The sequence below is a fragment of the Erpetoichthys calabaricus genome, chromosome 1 (assembly GCF_900747795.2).
Source record: "Erpetoichthys calabaricus chromosome 1, fErpCal1.3, whole genome shotgun sequence".
Classification (NCBI taxonomy): domain Eukaryota; kingdom Metazoa; phylum Chordata; class Cladistia; order Polypteriformes; family Polypteridae; genus Erpetoichthys; species Erpetoichthys calabaricus.
Window position 1 is genome coordinate 313,248,921 of NC_041394.2, and position 24,674 is coordinate 313,273,594.

Sequence of the window (24,674 nt, forward strand, 5' to 3'; positions counted from 1 at the left end):
CTCCATTGTCCCTTGCACATCCCAAAGACATGCATGTTATCTGGTAACTGTAAACTGACTCAATATGAATGAGTGTAAACTTGCCCATTCAGCAATCGAACAGTCTTACTTATAATTTTTTAGACATCCAAAATTTCTTGCCCACAAAAATGTGCATCAGATTTACTATACAGTAATGCCTCCTCCATCGCGGGGGTTGCGTTCCAGAGCCACCCGCGAAATAAGAAAATCCGCGAAGTAGAAACCATATGTTTATATGGTTATTTTTATATATTTTAAGCCCTTATAAACTCTCCCACACTATTATAAACATTTCACGCACAGTTATACAACATAAACCCTTTGTATTCTCTTAGATATTAGGTAAGATTCGTTGAAATTATGTATGTTACATACAGTAAAACCTAAATATTATTTTAAAGATATCGAGCATCTCCGATATCAATACGTTACAGCCATTACAACAGACGGGCCACCAGCAATAAATACGTACAATACAAGAAAAATTGTATACAGTAAAATGTGTGTACAGCGACACTAAACTATGTACATGTAATAAGTACTGTACGTAAATAATTAATTATGGTTACTCACCAACAATGACACGACGACTTGTCCGATAACGATGAGTTTAATTTTACTGCACAACAAAGGATAGCGTTACAGCTCTTCTAAAGGAGCCTCTTCAGGTGACTGTTTAGCACCGCCGTTGTTCTTCTTCCATCACTCTTCAATCCAAATCCCTAAAGCAGATTCCATCCATACTACTGCCTTATCACGTCCACTTGCAACTCGTTTTGCGCCCTGATTAAAGGACACTGTGGCCGTATATCTTATATGCTTTTCCTCCTTTTTAAATAAAAAGAATCGTGGACTCATTGATGCTGTAATAATGTCCTGCAGCGGTGTAGCTGTTCCCTTCCTTCAACATATCCAAAACTTTTACCTTTTCTGCAATCCTGAAGCATTAGCAGTAACGTGCATTAATTCTGAATGAGTGAGATTAGACTTCCTGGTTAATGCAGCATTCCGTTGCTGAGCCAATCAGCAGCACATAGGAACTTAACCGCGTGCTCTGATTGGGTAGCTTCTCAGCCATCCGCCAATAGCGTCCCTTGTTTGAATTTAAATGCGTCCCTTGTTTGAATTCAAATGGGCAAATCAGCTGTGGAAGCACACGTACTGTAGACCGCAGACATCCGCGAAGCAGTGAAAAATCCGCGATATATATTCACATATGCTTACATTTAAAGTCCGCTATGGAGTGAAGCCGCGAAAGACGAAGCACGATATAGCGAGGGATCACTGTATTACTATATAAATATTTTGAACTGCTACACAAAAACACAAAAAGTAAACACTTCTTGCAAATTATGAATGCAATGAGAAGTCAAGCAAAATGACACCTTTTATTGGCTAACTAACAAGATTACAATATGGAAGTTTTCTTGGCAGCTAAGGCCCCTTCTTCAGCTTTCTTTGAAAGCTGGAATATTGTAATCTTTTCAGTTAGCCAATAGAAGGTGTCATTTTTCTTGACTTCTCATTGCATCCATAATGGCTAACACAGTACAACACCCTACTATTGCAAATTATGAAAAAGCTGTTGCCACATACATGTTTGATTTTGACATTATTTGAAATTTTATTCACCCACTTTCAATATTAAAGTAAATTAATACAGGATCACAAAGTGGAATGGTCACAATAAGTTAACTAACACTTTTGGTTGTTTGCCTTAGTATTCAAGATACCAACTTCAGTTTTGCTTTGCCATTTAGGGGCCAGTTACTGGAAGCCACCAGAAAGCATGAGGCAAAGAAAAGTTAATGTGGTTTATAGTTTATTGTTAGCTTGTAGCACATCTACTCTAATTCATAATTTGCATACTTCAGCTATAAAAATACACAAGAGATCAAATCAACCAAATTATCTGGCTTGCACAGACACTGACAATGAGTTTACAAAGACCAGAAACTATTAGGTGGCCATTGTCAGTGACAAAGGGCCATTTGCGTTGCCTCTGAATATGGAACCCTCTAGACTGCTATTTGAAACTGCCAGTTACTGCATCTTTGCATCACAAAATCATCTAATTCCTGTTGTCAATCTGAGTTAGCTAAAGGCTTGTGTTGAGCCTATATCCATGTCTGTGTGGGTTTACTCTGTGTAATCCAATTTTCCTCCCACATTCTAAGTATGGTGATGGTTAATTAAAAGCTCTGTGTTGGCCAGATCTGGGTATATGTGTGTTTGTGCCATGTACATTAGCTGTAACAAAAAGTGGCCAAGCTCACAGACGGCAGAAACACCCAATACATTGGACTAACTTCCAGCATGTTCACAGACAACAGCATTATAAAACAAATTGACTGCAACAAGTCCTTTACAGGGTTAAATCCTGACTTCTGCCCAACGTTGCCAGGATAGAGTGATAACAGATCCGTGGTGAAGCGTGATTTTTAAATAAATATTCAGGTCCCCGAAAGTGCAGGCTCTGAATGGGTGTGGGTGTGCACATGCTGGCGCCACTCCGGGGTTGTTTGGGCTGCTTGGCTGATCGCACATTCACATACAAATGTGAGCAGATGGATGGATAGATTCCTACAATGATTTTAATGTTATTTTTAGTGGGTTATTTACTGAACATTTTAACCTCCAAGTTTTCATATTTTAATGGATTATTTATTTATTTATGGAAGAATTTGATGTTTTGTACTTTTGAACACTGCTGACTGGTTTTAATAAAAGCACTGAACACTTTGCACCAACCCCTTGCTGACTGTATGTGTCCTCATTTTCCCAGCTCATCTCAGTTTATGGCTATCGAAGGTTCTGGGTTCAAGAGTCTCGCGGAAGCAATAAGGGAGTGCAGAGCTGGCCCAGGCCATCACAAATAGTCACTGGCTCTGTCTGATCCTGAACTGGATAAGCAGGCTAGAAAATGAATAGAATGCTTTGTTATCCTGTGCTGTCCAAAGCTAATGCTTTATATCACCTTATCTCATCTTCTTACACTGCTTCTCTTGGTGAGAATCATTGGGACAGCAAGCCAAGAAGATCACCCCCAGACTTCTCTGTCCCCACCAGAGATTCCAGCTTTTCCTGGGGAATTCCCAGGCTTTTACACAAGCCAGTCGTGAGATATAATTCCTGAGTTATGTCCTGGGTCTGCTCCTGGGTTTCCACCCAGTGGGACATACCCAGAGCATCTGCATGGGAAGCCACCTGGGAAGCATCCTTATGACATACCCAAACCAACTTATATAGCTCCTCTAGATCTGGAGGAGCAGGTACTCTACTCTGAGCTATTCACCTTATCAGATAGTGTCACCTCAGCAGTCCTACATAAAAAAAAATGATCTTATTCTTTTGGTCATTACCCACACCTCAGGACCATAGGTGTGGACAGCGATGTAGATTGACCAGTAAACTGAGAGTTTTGTACTTAGACTCAGCTCCCACTTTACTAACATGGATCGTTAGTACAGTGCTCACAGAACTGCTTCTGCTACTTCAATCTAATGCTCCCTTCTTCCATCACTTGTCAACAAGATCCCAAGATACTTGATAATGCTTTATATGAGCATGAACTATAACAAATTGTCACTACCAGTAGTTAAACTTGTTTCCATGTTTCCAGGTGCATTTTATGTAGCCTGTTTAATCAGTATTTGGTCACTGAGACCTGGAGTCTGAGTCAGTACCATTGTGAATAAGACAGGAACTTTCCTTGGCACAAATGCCAGTACATCACACAGCAAATTCACATATACAGTATATGCATATTCACTTTCACTGGGCCAATCCACCTGACAGCATCATGGATGTGACAGGAACCCAGACATCCTGGAAGAATCACACATAAATACAGAAATAAAAACACGGCTCAAGCTACAAATTAAACACAAGTACAATACATTTCAATCCATTTTTGTACAGTGCACACGTATGCGATTGTGCACTTACTTGTATATACAATCCATTAACAGTAAATTGTTAAATCTTAAAAAAAATGAAAATACATAGACGGTCTGACAAAGTTAACCACAGCAATTTAATTATGAACAACATGAACAAATCATAGTTATATAAAGTGCATTATCAGATAATGTTTCTCTCTTACTGCGGTAGGATGGCACCCTGCCCGGGATTGGTTCCTGCCTTGTGCCCTGTGTTGGCTGGGATTGGCTCCAGCAGACCCCTGTGACCCTGTGTTCGGATTCAGCGGGTTGGAAAATGGATGGATGGATGGATGGATGAACAAATCATAGTTATATAAAGTGCATTATCAGATAATGTTTCTCTCTTAATATAGTAAATGTAATGAGTACAGTATTTCTAATAATGGTGTGTAACGCCACACTCCATTTTAAATTAAACTTCTTCTTGTAACTTTTACATTATTTTGTACAGCATTTTATAGGATGGGTGTACTGCAAGTCTTGAAAGGACTTCCAGTTTGATTAGAATTCTGATCATCAAAAACTAAAAGTTAATGAATATACAAAATGGGCCATGTACCCTTGTCTGCAAACCATTCAAGATAGATACTGGACCAATACACATCATAAGAGAGTGAGTTAGATCTGAATGCCTTCATATAGTCATAGAACACTACATAGATACCTGTAACCTGGACTTAATAGTTTTACAATGTAGTGTAATTTTAAAAGATTTTATGACCTCAATTACAAAACCCAAGATGCGAAAATATACAGTCACATAATAGAAAAAGTGATGCTAAGAAATCAGATCTGCAAACGTCAGATGGAGAGAATGATAACACAAGCAGATTTTTGCATATACTGCATCAAAAATCGGGTTAAAAATATCTTGAGGCTGTGTGCATGTGCACATTATTTCAGCAATATTCTACACTGTAATTATAAGAAATTGTTTCAGGAAAAAATTAACACATTCTATTCTTGTTTGTTTATTTCTGTATTAAATCTTAGCATTTGATTGAAGTAACTTTTATAAACCAAAAGTGTGTTTTTCAATTTATTCACAAACTAGCATGGCAATTAAAATGTTACAAACAAATAAAGCCAAGGACAAGAGTGCACAGAGTATACTAAACTCTTAGACATAATGCATAAGTGAAACTAAGCAAGATTTTACATATTGTTTTGGTTTACAGGGTATGTATTGCCATGTGTATGATTGTAGGTTTTAAAAATATGTTGAAGTTTTTCAGACTAAGGACCTACTTCGACACTGTGACCTAGTTTCAGCCCTCTTGGAGTGAAAAATACTGCTCTTTTAGGATGCCTTTGAAATCACTAACTGGGATATACTTTGTGAATCACATGGTCAGGAGATAGACGGACTTAGCCATTTTATCACAGACTACATCAAATTTTGTGTGGATAACACAGTCTCCACAAAGACAGTGCACTGCTTTCCCAACAGCAAGCCATGGATCACAAAAGACTTGAAATCCCTATAATATGCATAAGAGAGCCATCAGGTCTGGAGATAAGGATGAGATGAAGCAGGTGCAGTCAGAACTGAAGAAGAAGCTCTGTGAGGAGAAAGCCCGCTACAGAAACAAACTTAAGCATAAGTTACAAAAAAACAACATAAAAGAAGTGTAGAATGCATTGATGAATATCACTGGCTACAAGCAGGCTACAATACATGGAGAGGAAAGGAACAAGATAATAGCTAATGCACTGAACCAGTTCTTCAACAGGTTAGACTCATTATTGTCAGTACAGCCCGAGCTTCTTTGAGCAAGCTGAGGAAATTCCAGAATCCCAACTGCCATCTCCATCCTACACAACCTTCCCCTACTAGGATATCACACCTGTGGCCTCCAGCACCCCTCCACATCCTGGAGTATGTGTCTCTGCTGATTAAGTGAGGAGAGTGTTGGAAAAACTCTGTATAAATAAGGCTTCAGGGCCAGCTGGAATCAGTTCCAGGGTGCTGAAAACATGTGCCAGCCAGCTCTACGGGGTCCATCTGCACCTGTTCTCCATTTCCATGAATCACGCAGAAGGTTCTTCAGCTGTGGAAAATATCATGTGCAATCCCAGTGCCAAAGAAAGGGCATTCCAGTGATCCCAAGGACTTCAGACCAGTCGCTCATACATCATCAATAAAGACCTGAGAGGCTGGTCCTAAAACAGCTTCAAACCCTGGTTTCAGAACATCTGGATCCTGTGCAGTTTGCCTATCAGACACATATAGGTATTTGAAGATGCTCTCATTTACATGTTCCACAGAACCTACTCCCACTTGGACAACGCTGGCACCACAGTCTGGATCATTTTCTTTGACTTTTCCTGTGCTTTTAACATCATTCTACCTCAGCCACTGGGAAAAATGTTAAAGGCTTTAAATCTTGATGCCACTGCAATCTCTGGATCATGGACTATTTGACCAACAAACAGCAGTTTGTGAGGCTGAGGGACTGTATGTAATGGCCGAGGGAAATGGTGGTGTGTAATACTGGAGCACCTCAGGGAACTGTCCTGTCTCCCTTCTTGTTCACCCTCTACACAACAGACTTCCAGCACAATATCAGCGCATGCCACCTACAAATGTTTTCAGATGACTCCTCCATTACAGGCTGCCTCAATACTGGAATTAGTCAGAGTACATGAATGTTGTGGAGGACTTTGTCCTTTGGTGCAGGGACAATAACTTGCAACTCAATATCAGCAAGATAAAAGAGCTTGTGATGGACCTCAGATGTGCCAAGGAGTCTCTGAGAACAGTCACCGTCCAGGGAATTGATGTGGAGCTATAAGTACCTGGGGGCCTATATAAACAACAAACTGGACTGGTCTGACAACACAGTGGCACTGTATAAGAAGAGCCAGAGCAGACTGTACTTGCTAAGGAGACTCTGGTCTTTTGGTGTATGCAGCAAGCTGCTGGAAATGTTCTATCAGTTCATAGTAGCCAGTGTGTTTGCAGTCTCCTGGAGTACATCATCACAAAAGAATCACAATGCCTGAACAAACTTACTAGGAAATCCTGTGCCATTACCCAGCAGACCTTGGACACATTGGAAGCTGTTGTAGAAAAGAGGATGGTGGCAAAATTGGGTGCCATCATGAAACACCACCACCACTACCACCACCCAGAAGACACTCTCTTGGAGCACTATTAGCCAATTCAGTGCTTCTTCCTGGGACATTCGTTAAGTTCATTTTGATAAACCATTTGTAGTACTAGGGTGTTGTACCGTGTTAGCCATTATGAATGTAGAGAAAAGCCAGGCAAAATATGCACAATATATATGAATATCATTATTTATTTATTTTTTATTATTTACTTATCAATTGATTGATTGATAGATTGACTATATTATTTGTCCCTTTGAATAAATATCCTTGTTTTTATGGTTCTGCTACTGTATGCATCTGAATTTCCCCAATGGAATTAATAAAGTTTATCTCATTTCATCTAATCTAATCTAATTTTTACAGTTTGTTAAATAAGACTTATGTTTCATTTGTGAGATGTGTTAATATAGGAATATAGAATTATTTAGATAATACACATCTTTTTCAATTGAATAAATTGTGTAAACAAGACTGTACTGTAGAGCTCATAAGAGAAGGCTACCATTATTTTTGATTGTGTATTTAAACACGAGTTTAACAGGTGTCTCCTCTTGAACAGAAGGTTTGGTCAGCAAGTACATGACAATGAAGTCATAATAATGAGTACATGTTTTTCAAGATGACTAGGAGGATGGGATGTATACAAATAGACTGACAGACACATGGAGATATGCAAATGTAAAAGCAAATGCTGATAGTTGCATTGTACAAAACTTTAATCTCAGGTAAATTTTCCTGTGCGTGTGTGTGTGTGTGTGTGTGTGTGTGTGTGTGTGTGTGTGTGTGTGTGTGTGTGTGTGTGTGTGTGCGTGTGTATGCGTGTGTGTGTGTGTGTGTGTGTGTGTGATCATTTGTAAGAAGGTATAAAATAGGTGCTTAGAAATTTTGAGTTAACTGACAAGTAGGTTATTATAAATTGTCCAGTTCTGGCTGATGCAACTATTACCAATTGTCGCATAACCAGCCATCAAGGCACTCTCTAAAGGACAAGATTTAGAAGCACTTCTTCAACATTATGGATGAATAGTAACTTTCTCAAATTAAATAAAGAAAAAACCGAAATCTTAGTGATTGGCAATAATGGATACAATGAGGCTATTAGAAATAAACTGGATGCATTAGGATTAAAAGTCAAATCGGAGGTAAAAAGCTTAGGGGTAACCGTTGATTGTAATCTGAATTTTAAATCGCATATTAATCAGATCACTAGGACAGCATTTTTTCACCTAAGAAACATAGCAAAAGTTAGACCTCTTATATCATCGAAAGATGCAGAGAAATTAGTTCATGCGTTTGTTTTCAGTCGTCTAGATTACTGTAACACACTCCTCTCAGGTCTACCCAAAAAAGACATCAATCGTTTGCAACTAGTGCAGAATGCAGCTGCTAGAATCCTTACCAGGAAAAGAAAATCCGAACACATTTCTCCAGTTTTGATGTCACCACACTGGTTACCTGTGTCATTCAGAATTGACTTTAAAATTCTGCTTATGGTTTATAAAGCTTTAAATAATCTCGCCCCATCTTATATATCGGAATGTCTGACACCTTATATTCCAAATCGTAACCTGAGATCCTCAACTGAGTGTCTACTTAGAATTCCAAGAGCAAAACTTAAAAGAAGTGGTGAGGCGGCCTTCTGCTGTTATGCACCTAAAATCTGGAATAGCCTGCCAGTAGGAATTCGCCAGGCTAATACAGTGGAGCACTTTAAAAAACTACTGAAAACACATTATTTTAACATGGCCTTCTCATAACTTCACTGTAATTTAATCCTGATACTCTGTATATCCAATTCATTATAATAACTATTCATTCAAAATCTGTACTAACCCCTACTCTCTCTTCTGTTTCCTTTTCCGGTGTCCTGTTGGTGGTGGCGTGCGCCACCACCATCTACCCAAAGCACCATGATGATCCAACAATGATGGATGGATTAAAAGCCAGAAGTCTGTATGACCATCAGCATCAAGTGACTCTGTGAAAACCCGAACTACAAAGAGGACTATTTCATTTATGTTAGGTAGAATGCCCAGAGGGGACTGGGCGGTCTCGTGGCCTGGAACCCCTACAGATTTTATTTTTTTCTCCAGCCTTCTGGAGTTTTTTTTTTTGTTTTTTCTGTCCATCCTGGCCATCGGACCTTACTCCTTTTTATGTTAACTAATGTTGTCTTATTTTAATTTCTTATTTGTCTTTTATTTATCTTTTCTTCATTATGTAAAGCACTTTGAGCTACTTTTTGTATGAAAATGTGCTATATAAATAAATGTTGTTGTTGTTGTATTACTCTTGGGCTAGGCAACCGCAATACAATACAATTTATTTTTGTATAGCACAAAATTACACAAGGAGTGATACAATGGGCATTAACAGGCCCTGTCTTTTGACAGCCCCCCAGCCTTGACTCTCTAAGAAGACAAGGAAAAAGAGAGACACCTTTCCAGGTAGGTTGGATGTGCAGTGGGTGTCAAAAAAGGGGGTAAATACAATACAATACATAGAACAGAAAACAAGTAATCCTCAATACAATATAATAGTGCAATAGAAATATTACAAATACAGAGCAGAATTTAACAGTAGATCATATCACATAATACGATTTGGATTTGTTCAATAGCATTCCAAATTCCATAACCATCACATCTGACCTAAGAAGACAAAGACTGTAACAACTAAAAGCCAATTAATCATTTGATATGAAGACTGCTGTGTGACTTTAATTTGAATCATTCAGGTTGGATGTTTTCATTTTATCTTAACAATTGACATATGCCTAGTTCCTCTGCAAAACAATATTGTTTAGATTGAAATAAAGTTTTGGCATTATCTCACTGAAAGTACCTTATGTTTACTGTGACACTATCAATTATCGAGGGATTGGCATTTCTATAAGATGAAGGATTGAGATGCTTATCTAGGTCATAAAAGGTCAGTAGGTTCTGTAGAATGAGGAACTCATATACTAATCCAGGTCCTATAGGTCCAGTAATAAAGTGAGGAGATTCCCATTCCACTTAAGTCCATGCAGGGGTGGAAAACTAGGAGTAGGTTGTGACTTGGGGTCTAGCAGTGAGCAGCCTGCCATTGTTAAGGTATTCAAAGGTTAAGTGTTAGGTCCTTTCAGAAATAGAATACTGGGAGCAGTGGACAGCCCTCCCTTTGTTTTAGGGTTCTGGGGGAAAGTACTGCAAATTGTGCATGTAACACTAAGTTAATATGTTTTAGAATACTATTTAGTCATTTTTTCTTGTTCACCAATGAAAAATTACTTTTTCAGTGTCTTTCATGGAAACATTAGAAATAAAACAGAAATCACACACTTACTCAGTATGAAATGGTCCACAGCCTGGCTTATGGAACGGTGGTTAAAGTTAATCATTCCATCAGGTTGCTCTTGAATCCATTCCCATACACTACAACGAAAAGAGGCCCAGGCAAGGTTGGGAACTTCAAAAGGCCCACTGTATCCCAGTATCCTCAAGAGGCTCAGGAGTTCATCTTCACTGAGTCCACCATGAGACAGACGAATTAAGCATAAAACATCAGGCACCCACCCTTTCATCCCTGTTGAGATATAAATATATTAAAATCATCCTTGGGTTAAGAAGCATAGAATGATATGGAACGAATAGCATAAACCTGTGGATGTAGTTCATAATTTAAAGTAATTGAACAAACTCATTCTATTAAATTTTGTGTAATAAAAGTGTGATTTTGTGTTTCCTCATTACTCTAATCTCAGCCCACAAGGGATTTTTACTTATACTTCTGTGCCCCATTCATGACCATTGATGCCTTGGCTGAATGTGGAATGACCAAAGAAGCTGGTAACATCATTAAACAATAGATTTATGTGAGACTGATTGTTGGGCAATGAGGGGGCATGAATAAAAGCAGTTAAATGTCAGTAAGCATAGCAAGTCAAAACAGACACTTAAAAAAATCTTAATGCGTAAACAATAAAAAAAATCACAAGAATAATAAAAGCCAAAATTTAGCAGTCAAAAAACACAAACAGTACTGTAATAATACAAATAAAATATTAAAATAATGAAAAAGAAAACAAAACAGATTTGCAGGGCACTTGTCTGCCTCCACATGAGGGTTCCAAAGTTTAGGGTGAAACAAAAAAACAGCAAACACCTCAAAGCATATTGTTCTTTCTTTCAGGAGGCAACCATAACTATTAGCAGACAGGCACACCCCAGAAGGTAGCTGGAAGAAGGGTATAACCAAGGGACAGCACAACACTTCTGATTTCATGACTCAAGACTGGTATAAAAGAGGAAGTCCAGAAAAAGAGTTCAGCATACTTTCAGATAACAAAGATGGAGAAACTTTCACTGTATTGGTCTACTGTATCAGTAAAAGCAATGATGCATCTTTCTTATCCGAGCTGATTGAACTTTTGACCCACCTAAGCTCTTACTCTCAGAGAATTATCCTTCTTGGTGATTTCAACATCCATATTGACATTACTACATCTAAACTGAGAAATGAATTCCTATCCTTACTGGACTGTTTTGACTTGACACAACATGTTGATTTTCCCACCCACTCTCGTGGTCATATATTGGACCTGATCTGCACTTCTGGGCTATCTGTTGCCAACATTTACAGCACTGATTTGGGACTCGCTGACCATAAGGCAGTATTTTTCACTGTCTCACTGCCTTTCCCTCCTCTTACCTGTAAACGACAAATCTCTTACAGAAACCTTAAAAATATCTGTCCCTCTATCCTTTCTGGATCCATTTCTGATCTTTTACTGTCTTCACCTATTCCACCAACACTAGATAGTCTTGTTGACCACTATAACTCAGCCCTTCATTCAGCATTAGATAAAACAGCTCCTTTAAAACATAAGGAGGTTTTAAACGTTCAGCTCCTTGGTATAACTCAGAATTGCGATCTATGAAAGCAGCTGGCCAGCGCCTTGAGAGAATGTCACGTAAGACTGGCCTCACTGTGCACATCCAGGCTTTCTCTGAACACCAAAGAGCTTACAGAGAAGCACTAACTGCTGCCAAGAACACCCATTACGGCAGAATAATAGAAAGTGGCCATGATAACCCAAGGGTTTTGTTCTCTGTAGTTAATAAACTACTCCAACCCACATCTGGCCCAACTACCTCTTCTACTGAAGTCTGTGAGAAATTCCTCCACTTTTTCCGTAACAAAATTAAAGATCTAAATAATTCAACTAACATAAATAAATCATCTGTTTATATCTCTCCCTGTTTTCCCACTCCATCTAGCTCCTTCTCTAAGTTCTCACCAGTCACATCTGCTTTTGTTAATGACCTGCTTTGTAAGATGAGGCCGACTACTTGTGTACTGGACCTCATCCCCAGCACACTACTTAAATCCTGCCTTCTTGCCATAATCCCAACTATTTCAACAATAATAAACTCATACCTTGACCCTGGGTTTGTGCCGCTCACTTTTAAAACTGCTTCTGTAACCCCAATGTTAAAAAAGTCTGGTCTTGATTCTGACAATCTTAACAATTTTCGGCCTATTTCCCACTTACCTTTTCTGTCAAAAGTTCTTGAGTGTGTTATAGCCTCCCAACTCACCAACTACTCAACTTCTAATAATTTGATGGAGCCCTTTCTGTCTGGTTTCAGGGTACAGCACAGCTGTGAAATTGCTCTGCTACGGGTAACCAATGATTTGTTTATGACAGCAGACTCTGGACAAACCAGCATATTAATTCTGTTAGACCTCAGTGCAGCATTTGACACTGTCAGACATGACATTATACTGTCCAGAATGGACAACATGCTGGGTATCTCTGGCACTGCCCTCCAGCAGTTCAAGTCCTACCTGACTGATAGGCAAGAGTTTGTTAGTCATGGCAACAGCAGGTCCAGCACAGCGCCAGTCATACAAGGAGTTCCTCAGGGCTTTGTCCTCAGTTCTCTGCTTTTCGGTATTTATATGCTTCCCCTTGGCCATATTATTCATAGCTTTGGACTGGGTTATCATTTTTATGCAGATGATACTCAACTCTATTTCAATGTTAAAAGTGAAACTTCATCAGAGCTCTCTCAGCTCACAACCTGCCTTAGTGAAATTAAAACCTGGATTGAGCAGAACTCTTTAAATTTAAATTGCAACAAAACTAAACTCCTGCAAATTGGGACTAAAGTGCAACTTAAGAAAATGAGCTCCTTCCCAGTCCATCTTGGCAGTGATCTCATCAGCCTTTCTTCTACTGCAAAGAATCTTGGTGTCATTTTTGATTCCTCCCTTTCTTATTCCGCCCACATAAATCACATTAAGAAACTTTCTTACTTTCACCTCCGTAACATATCCCGTGTTCACTCCTTCCTCTCCTTTTCTAACGCTGAGAAACTTGTCCATGCTTTTATCACATCCTGCATCAATTATTGTAATTCCGTACTGGCAGGTGCCCCTTCTAATCTTATATCATAGCTCCAGCTTATTCAAAACTCGGTTGCTAGAGTCCTTACATGGACCAGCAGCAGCGAGCACATCACACCCATCCTGCTCCGTCTTCACTGGCTCCCTGTGTCTTACAGAATCAAATATAAAATCCTACTAATAACCTACAAAGCCTTAAATAACCTCGCGCCAAACTACATCAGTAACCTTCTCCATCACTATGTGCCTGCCCGCCCACTAAGGTCCTCTGATTCTGGCAATCTTGTTGTGCCCCACACTAATCTACACTCCATGGGTGACAGGGCCTTCAGCTGTATAGCGCACAGACTCTGGAATGACCTACCGAAATTAATCAGGTCAGCTGACTCCATGAATTCTTTTAAAAAACAACTGAAAACTCATCTGTTCAGGAAGGCTTTTAGCTCTACTTGACTTTATTACCCTTCTCTCAGTTTACCTCTATGTCAAGATGCTCATGTAACCTGTGTGTGTGTGCTAGACCATCAATTATGTTGTCTGTTAGGCTTTTCTCTGAATTTACTATCTTACTCTTCTTTATTTATTTGGTTTAGTAGAATACTATATACTGTATACCCTGCCGTTCTCTCTTAAACTCTGTGAAGTGCCTTGAGCATGGGAAAGGCACTATATAAACAGAATATATTATTATTATTATTATTTATTTGAATGATACGTCAAAGATTTCTTTGCAGCCTTTGTCGATTTTCATAAAGCATTCAACTTAGTTGATTGAGCTGCCCTGTGGGACATCTTATGACTGCATGTGATCCCCCGAAGTTGCTGGATGTCATGGCCGGCCTGTGCACTGGTACTGTGAATGCTGTGCATAGTGGAGGCAGAACCTCTTTGTTTTTCCCAGTTGATTCTGGGGTTCGTCAAGGGTGTGTTCTTGCTCCTACTCTGTTCAATGCTTGTGCTCTGTTCAATGCTGAGTGTTGGGCAGGGTAGAGAGGTCCATTGGCTATGGGGCATCTGTTAGTGAAGAAAGATTCAATGATCTTGACTTGGCCAATGATGCTGTGATCATCGCAGAGGCAATGGAGGTTCTGATTGGTGGTCCTGAGCACAGTGTGCGGACTTGCGAGTATCCTGGATAAAAAACAAGATCCAGGCCTTTCATTACCTCATGGGCACAGCCTTCAGCAGTGTTTCTGTCTGTGGAGAGAATGTCGACCTTGTTGAGAGGTTTACTTAACTCGGCAGTGACATTCATCTCTCTGGTGACTCTTCCTATGAAGTCAATAGAGGGACTGGAAGAGCATGGGGGGTCTTGAGGTTGCTGGAAAGGGGTGTGCTCCCGATATCTATGCAAAAGGACGAAGGCCCAAGTCTTTAGAATCCTGGTGCTTCTTGTTTTGCTAAAAGTTGTGAGACATAGTTGATATCCAGTGACCATAGTGAAGACTTGACCCCTTTGATATTGCTTCTGTTTGGAGAATCGTTGGGTACTGCTGGTTTGACTTTGTATTGAAAAAGTGGTTGCTAACAGAGTCCCAAATAAGGCACATTACCTGCACTACAGCCATGTAGTAGTGCTATTCCCAGATGGTGATCTGGCTTGCAGGATCCACATTGTTGAGGACCTGAGCGGCTGAACCAGGCCAAGGGGACCTGGCTGCAGCAGATAGATGGTCATATCTGGAGGGTGGGACTGGACTGTGTGTTGGCCTGGGGGCTGGCAACTGCGATCACAAGCTGTTCCATCATTTGGTTGGTATGGCAACGCACTGTACCAGTGCATGCTTCCCAAAATGACCTGACCTTACCTAGTAATAACAGACCAAGTAATTTTCTAATTCTGTATTTGTGCACAGGAATAAACAATGACAATGTGTGATTAATCATGTAAGAAACCTTGAAAACCCAATACAAAGTCTCCTCTAAAATAAAGGATTAATGTAATGCTGACACAATACCAAATGTTTGTTTCAGACCATAGTCTAAAAGCAACTGACAAGCAACTTTAAAGAACTTGTCTAAATGGAAATATCATGAATTATCTTGGAATTCACTAATTCAACAGCACATATATAACATTTAAATGTTTATATTTATTATGGGTTCTATATTTATTATGGGTATTTTTCAGTTAATGGAAAGGAAATGCCAGAAAATAAATTTACAACATGCACATACTAAAATAAATAAAGTAGTTCATGATATATCATTCTTTATAAACCCTATCATAAAATCCCACCAATATATGAAACCCCCATTTGTTGTTACACTGAGGGAATTCTCATCTTTGACCCACCTATATTAAATAATAACTGAATTCATGCACTACCTGATTAGCAGCAAATGGGCCTTGGAACTTTTGGCAATAACATACACTGTATGAAGCAAAGCCATAACAATACTCTGCCATTTAGGCAGTGCTTCCTTCTTCACTACAATATAATCACACTACAGTATACCATTAATATAGCCAATATCTAAACTGCTAAAATTCAGTTTTGGGTTATGAGGAAAGAGGAGTTTAGCCCAGTTGCTTCAAGGTAGAAATCAAAACTTGACAAGATGCTAGTTGATTGCAGGTGGCACCCAGGCCTATTATTATGCGCAGACACACTAGTGGTAATTTAGTAAAACCAATTGAATCATCTGCCTGTCCTTGTGGAAGCAGACAAGAATAACATCTTACATTAAAAAATATATTGTAGGTTCCCCACCCCTTATCTTTTGGCTGAGGCAGTGGTTTTATATTCAGAGCAACACCTCTTTCCCAGTTCCTAGATGTACTTGTAAAAAAATGAAATAACTATGAAATAATTCAATACAACTGTAAAATAAAGCTAAATTTGGCAAAATAATAATACAAGTAATATTTTATGTGGAGTAAATAACATCTGATATTACAACATACAGCATATTGGCTGTGGAGTTCTTCTTTAAGTGCAAAGCCAGTCACTTTGACCTTAACCACATATCATGTTGGCAGTTTTGTGTTTTTGGCTTCTTATTTCTACATTATTCTAGCATTTCCTTTGCAACAAATAATTTTAATGTTGTGTGTTCAACATGCATGTGCATCTGTATGAGCAGCCCCAGAATTAAACAACAACACAAGGAGAAAACTCAAACATGGTAAATCGGTAAAATAAAAACAGACACATTTCTGGCTTTGTCGGTCAGTGCAGAGTCTTACCACTAAATTCATTCTGAGGTTGCAGCTTACCTTCAGAATGTGAACTAGATTCTCTCTTCTTCTTACTTCTTTTTTTCTCAGCCGTCCAACTGTAATCTTGTACCCAGCGCTTTAAAACTAAGCCCCATAGTTCATGAAGAGAATGAACTTCTAAATACTCTTCCATGCATACTTCTTCATCTCTAAAGACCCCACAGGTACGCAGTTCATAGCCCAGAACAGCCAAGACAGTTGGGAGTTTGCTTAATTTTTTATGCATAATATTCCACAGCAGAGAACTTGGAATTTCTTTTTCTGGAAGTGCCTGGTGTTTCTGGAGGATTCTACCTCTAACTGTGTCTGATGGACAAGTACAGTGGAGTACTTGAACATCTTGCCGGTGGATAATGCTTTTGTAGGATAGATCAGAAAATGTTGTGGACAATACAAACTTGCAGTTTGGTGGCAATACTGGCATCCACTGAAACTCTTTCACCTGTAATTGGGAAAATAAAAGAGATTACAAAATAAGACAATGTTTAAAACTATCCATATATCCAATGTTTATTGTACTTCTTTTGTTAAGTGAAGCAGGCTGAGTGATGCAGATTTCTAAAGCCATCGGATTGTAACTCTTACACCAATCATTTTGTAACTCACTTATCCAGTTTGGATGTGCAGGGAACAGGCACAACCATCCCAGTAGCACCAGATAAAAAGTGACAACTCTCTAGTGCCAATCCATTGCACATGCACACAAAACTTTATTTCGTTTCCATTTTTTGTTTAGCTGACCATTTTTCCCCAAAGTCAAAGTATAGTAGCACAGTAGGTTGAGTTGCCATTCCCAGTACTTGAACTCCAGGTTGTTATTTCTCAGGAGACTCCAACTATTACATTCCAGCTGACCGCCAGCTTCTCCAAGATATGCCATAGATTAGTTGCATTATTCAAAAACTGACTCCCACACAACTGCAAAGTTTTAGAAATTTACCATTGGAAGAAATAACACTGACTACAATTCAGGGGTTCTCAAGGTCGGCCCTGGGGGCCCACTGTGGCTGCAGGTTTTTGTTCCAACCAGCTTCTGTTTTTAATTGGAATCCTGGGCTAATTAAGTGAATGGTTATTTCCCATATTCTGTGTTTTGGGAACAATATAGAAATTAGAAAACTAAGTTTGCTAAAATGAAAAAAAATTAAAATGTACTAAGCAGTTATATGGGAATGATGTATTTTTTTTCTTTTTAACAATATTTTCATCTTGATGTTCATTTGTTTTTTGTGTTCTAATTGTTTAATTAATCCATTGTTTTCTAACTAGTGAGTCTAATGCTAAAGTAGTTGCAGCCTTTCACGATTCAGTGTTGTTTGCCTGGGTGTCTGCTCTGCTCGTTTTTAATTGTCATTATCAAGATACAATGAAGGGAGCAAACTGCACAGAGAAAGGACAAAATATAATGAAAACAACAAAAGGGAATTAAGAATTTAAATCTATAGCAAAAGCAGAAATATTTCTAAATGTCTTTTAAATATAAAAATCATGCTGCTGTGCTTTCTTAATATAGAATAAGATAAGAGAAAAAATACCAGCTAATTAATTGAGATCAGTGTTATTAGTTGTCTCTAATTATGAATCTGGTTGAAGCAAAAACCTGAAGCCACAGTGGGCCCCCAGGACCAACCTTGAGAACCCCTGGACTACATATAAAACATATTAATGTGAGATACTAAAATTTGATTTAGGCAGCTGAATAAGGATTCATAATCAGAAACTAGAACAACAAATTCAAAAGTATGTAGATATACTGACAACAAGGTACAATAATTTTCATGCCTGGTAAACAATGTAATACTACATAAAGTAGACAAGTTAACCTATCAAAAATCCAAAAGCAAAAACAGAATAAGACAAAAAAGCTCTACAAAATTATATTTTATAATAATACAGCATTAATTTATATAATCTAATCTAATCTAATCTAATATAATATAATATAATATAATATAACTTAAAATACAAATCTGCTTTATATAGACACTTCCAGTCATGGGATTGCCAAATTATTAACTGAGACAAGGCCAAGGGTCAAAAAATATGAAGTTACGGACTGAGGCGGATTGTAAGTTAAACTGCAGACAAGATATGATTTGGGTTGGAGTTTTTGATTTCTTTTCTTCTGTTCTCAACTAGAAATACAAAATTATAATATTAGTGTACTTATGTGGTCATGCTTTTTATGTTAATCAAATTGAAACAGTATATTTTAATGTGTATTTGCAGATGTAAAGGATTTTGGTATACAGCATTAAAGCAGTAAACGTCTACAAATGCCTTAAGATTATATTTAGTGAAGATCACTATACAGATAAAGCTGAATTGAAAAAAGGGGTGGTATTCAAATACTTGCTGTTAGATTGACTGACAAATTTCAATTAGCCTGATGTGATCTCAGTACAGTATTCCATTTGAGTGTCTTTCATCACATCCAGTACTTGTTAATGTCTTATATCTGTTGCTACCGGGATGGACCCCACATCCCCATTTCTCTATACTGGATACAGCAGGTGTAGAAAATGCTTCAACATAATTAAAGAAATTAACATACAAAGATAATTATTTAATAATTTTCACAGTACAAGCACTGGCAAATTAAATAAGGAAGACCAAAACTATCAAACATCACTATCAAACAAAACTATATAGTTTTATTAAATCAAACAAAATGATTAAACCGCTCCTCCTTTAACCGCCACCTTATCGTGGTGGAGGGGTTTGCGTGTCCCAATGATCCTAGGAGCTCTGTTGTCCGGGGCTTTATGCCCCTGGTAGGGCCACCCAAGGCAAACTGGTCCTAGGTGAGGGATGAGACAAAGAGCGGTTAAACAAACCTCCTATGATGGAAAACAATTTTGGACGGCGTTTTCCCTTGCCCGGACGCGGGTCACCGGGGCCCCACTCTGGAGCCAGGCCTGGAGGTGGGGCTCGATGGCGAGCGCCTGGTGGCCGGGCCTGCACCCATGGGGCTCGGCCGGGCACAGCCCGAAGAGGCAACGTGGGTCCCCATTCCCATGGGCTCACCACCTATGGGAGGGGCCAAGGAGGTCGGGTGCAGTGTGAGTTGGGGGGTGGCCGAAGGCGGGGACCTTGGCGGTCCGATCCTCGGCTACAGAAGCTGGCTCTTGGGACGTGGAATGTCACCTCTCTGAAGGGGAAGGAGCCTGAGCTAGTGCGCGAAGTTGAGAGGTTCCGGCTAGATATAGTCGGACTCACCTCGACGCACAGCTTGGACTCTGGAACCAATCTCCTTGAGAGGGGCTGGACTCTGTACCACTCTGGAGTTGCCCCCGGTGAGAGGCGCCGAGCGGGTGTGTGTATACTTATTGCCCCCCGACTTGGAGCCTGTACATTGGGGTTTACCCCAGTGGACGAGAGGGTAGCCTCCCTTCGCCTTCGGGTGGGGGGACGGGTCCTAACTGTTGTTTGTGCGTATGCACCGAACAGCAGTTTGGAGTACCCACCCTTTTTGGAGTCCCTGGAGGGGGTGCTAGAGGGCATACCTTCTGGGGACTCCCTCGTTCTGCTGGGAGACTTCAATGCTCACGTGGGCAATGACAGTGAGACCTGGAAGGGCGTGATTGGGAGGAATGGCCCCCCCGATCTGAACCCGAGCGGTGTTTTGTTATTGGACTTCTGTGCTCGTCACGGATTGTCCATAACGAACACCATGTTCAAGCATAGGGGTGTTCATATGTGCACTTGGCACCAGGACACCCTAGGCCTCAGTTCGAACATCGACTTTGCGGTCGTGTCGTCGGACTTGCGGCCACATGTCTTGGACACTCGGGTGAAGAGAGGGGCGGAGCTGTCAACTGATCACCACCTGGTGGTAAGTTGGCTTCGATGGTGGGGGAGGATGCCGGTCAGGCGTGGTAGGCCCAAACGTGTTGTGAGGGTCTGCTGGGAACGTCTGGCAGAGCCCCCTGTCAGAAGTAGCTTCAACTCCCACCTCCGGCAGAACTTCGACCACATCCCGAGGGAGGTGGGGGACATTGAGTCCGAATGGGCCATGTTCCGTGCCTCTATTGTTGAGGCAGCTGACCGGAGCTGTGGCTGTAAGGTGGTCGGTGCCTGTCGTGGCGGCAATCCCTGAACCCGTTGGTGGACACCGGCAGTGAAGGATGCTGTCAAGCTGACGAAGGATTCCTACAGGACCCTTTTGTCCTGTGGGACCCTGGAGGCAGCTGATAGGTACCGGCAGGCCAAGCGGAATGCGGCTTTGGTGGTTGCTGAGGCAAAAACTCGGGCGTGGGAGGAGTTTGGGGAGGCCATGGAGAACGACTTTCGGACGGCTTCGAGGAGATTCTGGTCCACCATCCGGCGTCTCAGGAAGGGGAAGCAGTGCAGTGTCAACACTGTATATGGTGGAGATGGTGCGCTGCTGACCTCGACTCGGGACGTTGTGGGTCGGTGGGGGGGAGTACTTCGAAGACCTCCTCAATCCCATTAACATGCCTTCCAATGAGGAAGCAGAGCCTGGGGACTCAGAGGTGGGCTCCCCCATCTCTGGGACTGAGGTCACCGAGGTGGTCAAAAAACTCCTTGGTGGCAGGGCCCCGGGGGTGGATGAGATACGCCCGGAGTTCCTCAAGGCTCTGGATGTTGTAGGACTGTCTTGGTTGACACGCCTCTGCAACATCGCATGGACATCAGGGACAGTGCCTCTGGATTGGCAGACCGGGGTGGTGGTCCCCCTCTTTAAGAAGGGGGACCGGAGGGTGTGTTCCAACTACAGAGGGATCACACTCCTCACCCTCCCTGGAAAAGTCTATTCAGGGGTCCTGGAGAGGAGGGTCCGTCGGATAGTCGAGCCTCGAATTCAGGAGGAACAGTGTGGTTTTCGTCCTGGTCGCGGAACAGTGGACCAGCTCTATACCCTTAGCAGAGTCCTGGAGGGTGCATGGGAGTTTGCCCAACCAGTCTACATGTGTTTTGTGGACTTGGAAAAGGCATTCGACCGTGTCCCTCGGGGAATCCTGTGGGGGGTACTCCGAGAGTATGGGGTACCGGCCCCCCTGATAAGGGCTGTTCGGTCCCTGTACGATCGGTGCCAGAGCTTGGTCCGCATTGCCGGCAGTAAGTCGAACCCGTTTCCAGTGAGAGTTGGACTCCGCCAGGGCTGCCCTTTGTCACCGATTCTGTTCATAACTTTTATGGACAGAATTTCTAGGCGCAGCCAGGGCGTTGAGGGGGTCCGGTTTGGTGGGCTCAGGATTGGGTCACTGCTTTTTGCAGATGATGTTGTCCTGTTTGCTTCATCAGGCCATGATCTTCAGCTCTCTCTGGATCGGTTCGCAGCCGAGTGTGAAGCGGCTGGGATGAGAATCAGCACCTCCAAATCCGAGACCATGGTCCTCAGCCGGAAAAGGGTGGAGAGCCCTCTCAGGGTTGGTAGCGGGATCCTGCCCCAAGTGGAGGAGTTCAAGTATCTCGGGGTCTTGTTCACGAGTGAGGGAAGAATGGAGTGTGAGATCGACAGGCGGATGAGAAGCTCAGTCATCCGGGAGGGGCTCAGAGTAGAGCCGCTGCTCCTCCGCATCGAGAGGAGTCAGATGAGGTGGCTCGGGCATCTGATCAGGATGCCTCCTGGACGCCTCCCTGGTGAGGTGTTCCGGGCACGTCTAACCGGGAGGAGGCCCCGAGGAAGACCCAGGACACGCTGGAGGGACTATGTCTCTCGACTGGCCTGGGAACGCCTTGGGATTCTCCCGGAAGAGCTAGAAGAAGTGGCCGGGGAGAGGGAAGTCTGGGCATCTCTGCTCAAGCTGCTGCCCCCGCGACCCAATCACGGATAAGCGGGAGACAATGGATGGATGGATGGATGGAAAATGATTAAACCAAACAAAAATAAAAATGTTCATTTCATATTGAGAAAAAGTGCAATTAATGAACTACTAAACAACAATGTTCACAAAACCAAAATTGTAAATCCAAAAACAAAGCCAGATTTAAAAATAAAACATAATCCAAAACCACAATGGTCAGAAGATCATAAAGGGGACAAAGAAGACAGATACAAAAATTAATGCCACAGAAAAGTAGCTGTGGCTGAAGGTGTGTTAAAAAACCCTCAGGTACTGCTTACCTGTAGTGTGTGGATTTTATATTTTATTTTTTGGTCACACAAACAAAAATGAACTTACTCTTACAAGGACAGTTAACAATCACGTACTGCTAAACTCTTGTGGAAATTTAAAATAAATATGATGAACATAAATAACAAGAAGAGAGCAACATCAGAAGAGGGCAAGAGCGACGTCAAGAAGAGAAGACAGAGCAATGTCAGGAAAGGACAACCAGCAGCTTTTTTCATCTGATTGTCAGCTAAAGCATTTCATGAATATTGATTGCAACGCCGTCCTGGGACATTCTTTTTTGACATCTTTAACTTTCCGTAAGCTTTTTTCTAAAGACTATATATATCCAGACTTTGCTATCCATATTTTCTTTCATGCTTTTCTCTACTGGTATTATTGTTCTGTAATAAATACCATAGCTTTTAACTTCTATACTTTGTCTTCATATCTAGAGTGATTGAATTAATAAGGTAAAGTTTTTTTGAGCACCTGGAGCAGTAAGGAAGTGTCATATGATCCAAGATTCAAGGTAAAGTAATAATAATAATAATAATAATAAATTTTATTTATATTGCACTTTATATTTTAGCAATCCCAAAGTGCTAAGACATTCATTGGTTGATAAATGGCCTATAGCCAGGGATGTTGAGCCTTTGTATGTTTGAATATATTCTTGGAGACCAAAGGTAATATTTAGGTCTGAGATATATCTAAGACATCACATGTTGTTCGTGCCTATGATAAGCAAGTCTCTTGGAGTACTAGGGAAAGTAGACTGTGTATGCGTTACTCATACGGTACTTGTGTGGGTTAAAGTGCTAGGGAATAACATGCATGTGTATATGTCTTTCATACGGTACTTTTGTGGTTAGGGTCTGTGTGTATGTGATGTATGTGTGTGTCTTAAGGTGTGACGGTAGACCAACCTGGTAACGAAACTTCTGAGTACACTTATCCCTGAAGGAAACAGGTAAAGGGTAATATCATGATAATACAATACCTAATGGCCAATGTACCTAAGACTATTAATTCAATCAGAAACAATAATAAACAATCAGGACATCAAAGGATAATTAAAAATTACAAAATGAAAACTAGGCAAAAGCAAGTGAGTGGGGAAAATAATAAACACAATAAAAATGAAAAGACAGGTGAGACACTGCAATCCTAACAATAATAACTAATAAAAGCATGTTTTAAAACAAATTCAGCCTTATGATTAGCAAAGTTTACACCAAGAATTTGGAGAACAACCTTAAAAGGAGCAGCTAAAGATGCAGTTAAAACTTGCGAACATTAACAATTCAGAGAAAACAGATAATTTTATTAATATTTCAAGCAGTGGTAAAACGTGAGTTACTGTCAAAAGCATTATGATACAATTCTATAGCTGTTTTTAGTCAAAAGGCCAAAAAAAGAAAAAAATGACAGACTTCCTTGTTGAACATTAACACAAAGGATCTCAGTAACCATTTCAAAACAGCACTGTCTTCAATCATTTCAAAAGGAATAGGGTTAATTAGAGGCAGACACTATTTCTTTAAACTGTTTGCACAGAACATGGAAACGTTCAAAAAAGCTGCATAACTAACTGCAAACAGGGAAATGTAACGAGGTATCACAGGAATAATCAAAAGAAGAGACAGAATGATGGTCAAATGCCAAAAATGACTTGAAAAAATAACAAAGGTCCTACAACAGAGTAAAAAATTCTAACACTAGCGAAATTTGCAGTCTGCTGCCATCTCAAGCAGAGTGTAGAGAAAGTCAAAAGCCAAAATAACAATCAATAATTGTCTAAGGACCATCAAAACTAAAAAGAATAATAAGAAGAGGAAGGAAGCATAAAAGCACAAAAGTGAGGGTGACAAGTTAATGCTTAACCAAAAGACT

General features: G+C 40.6%; 1 protein-coding gene across 1 annotated transcript in view; it reads right to left on the reverse strand.

Moving 5' to 3' along the window:
• ttc41 (tetratricopeptide repeat domain 41) overlaps positions 1-24,674 on the reverse strand; it is a 106,380-nt gene that overhangs the window by 45,313 nt on the left and 36,393 nt on the right. Inside the window, exons 6-7 of the mRNA XM_028817489.2 lie at positions 16,696-17,140; positions 10,410-10,649 (exon numbers count right to left, since the gene is read on the reverse strand). Coding sequence (XP_028673322.1) covers positions 10,410-10,649; positions 16,696-17,140 — 685 coding nt within the window. The remainder of the gene's footprint in view (positions 1-10,409; positions 10,650-16,695; positions 17,141-24,674) is intronic.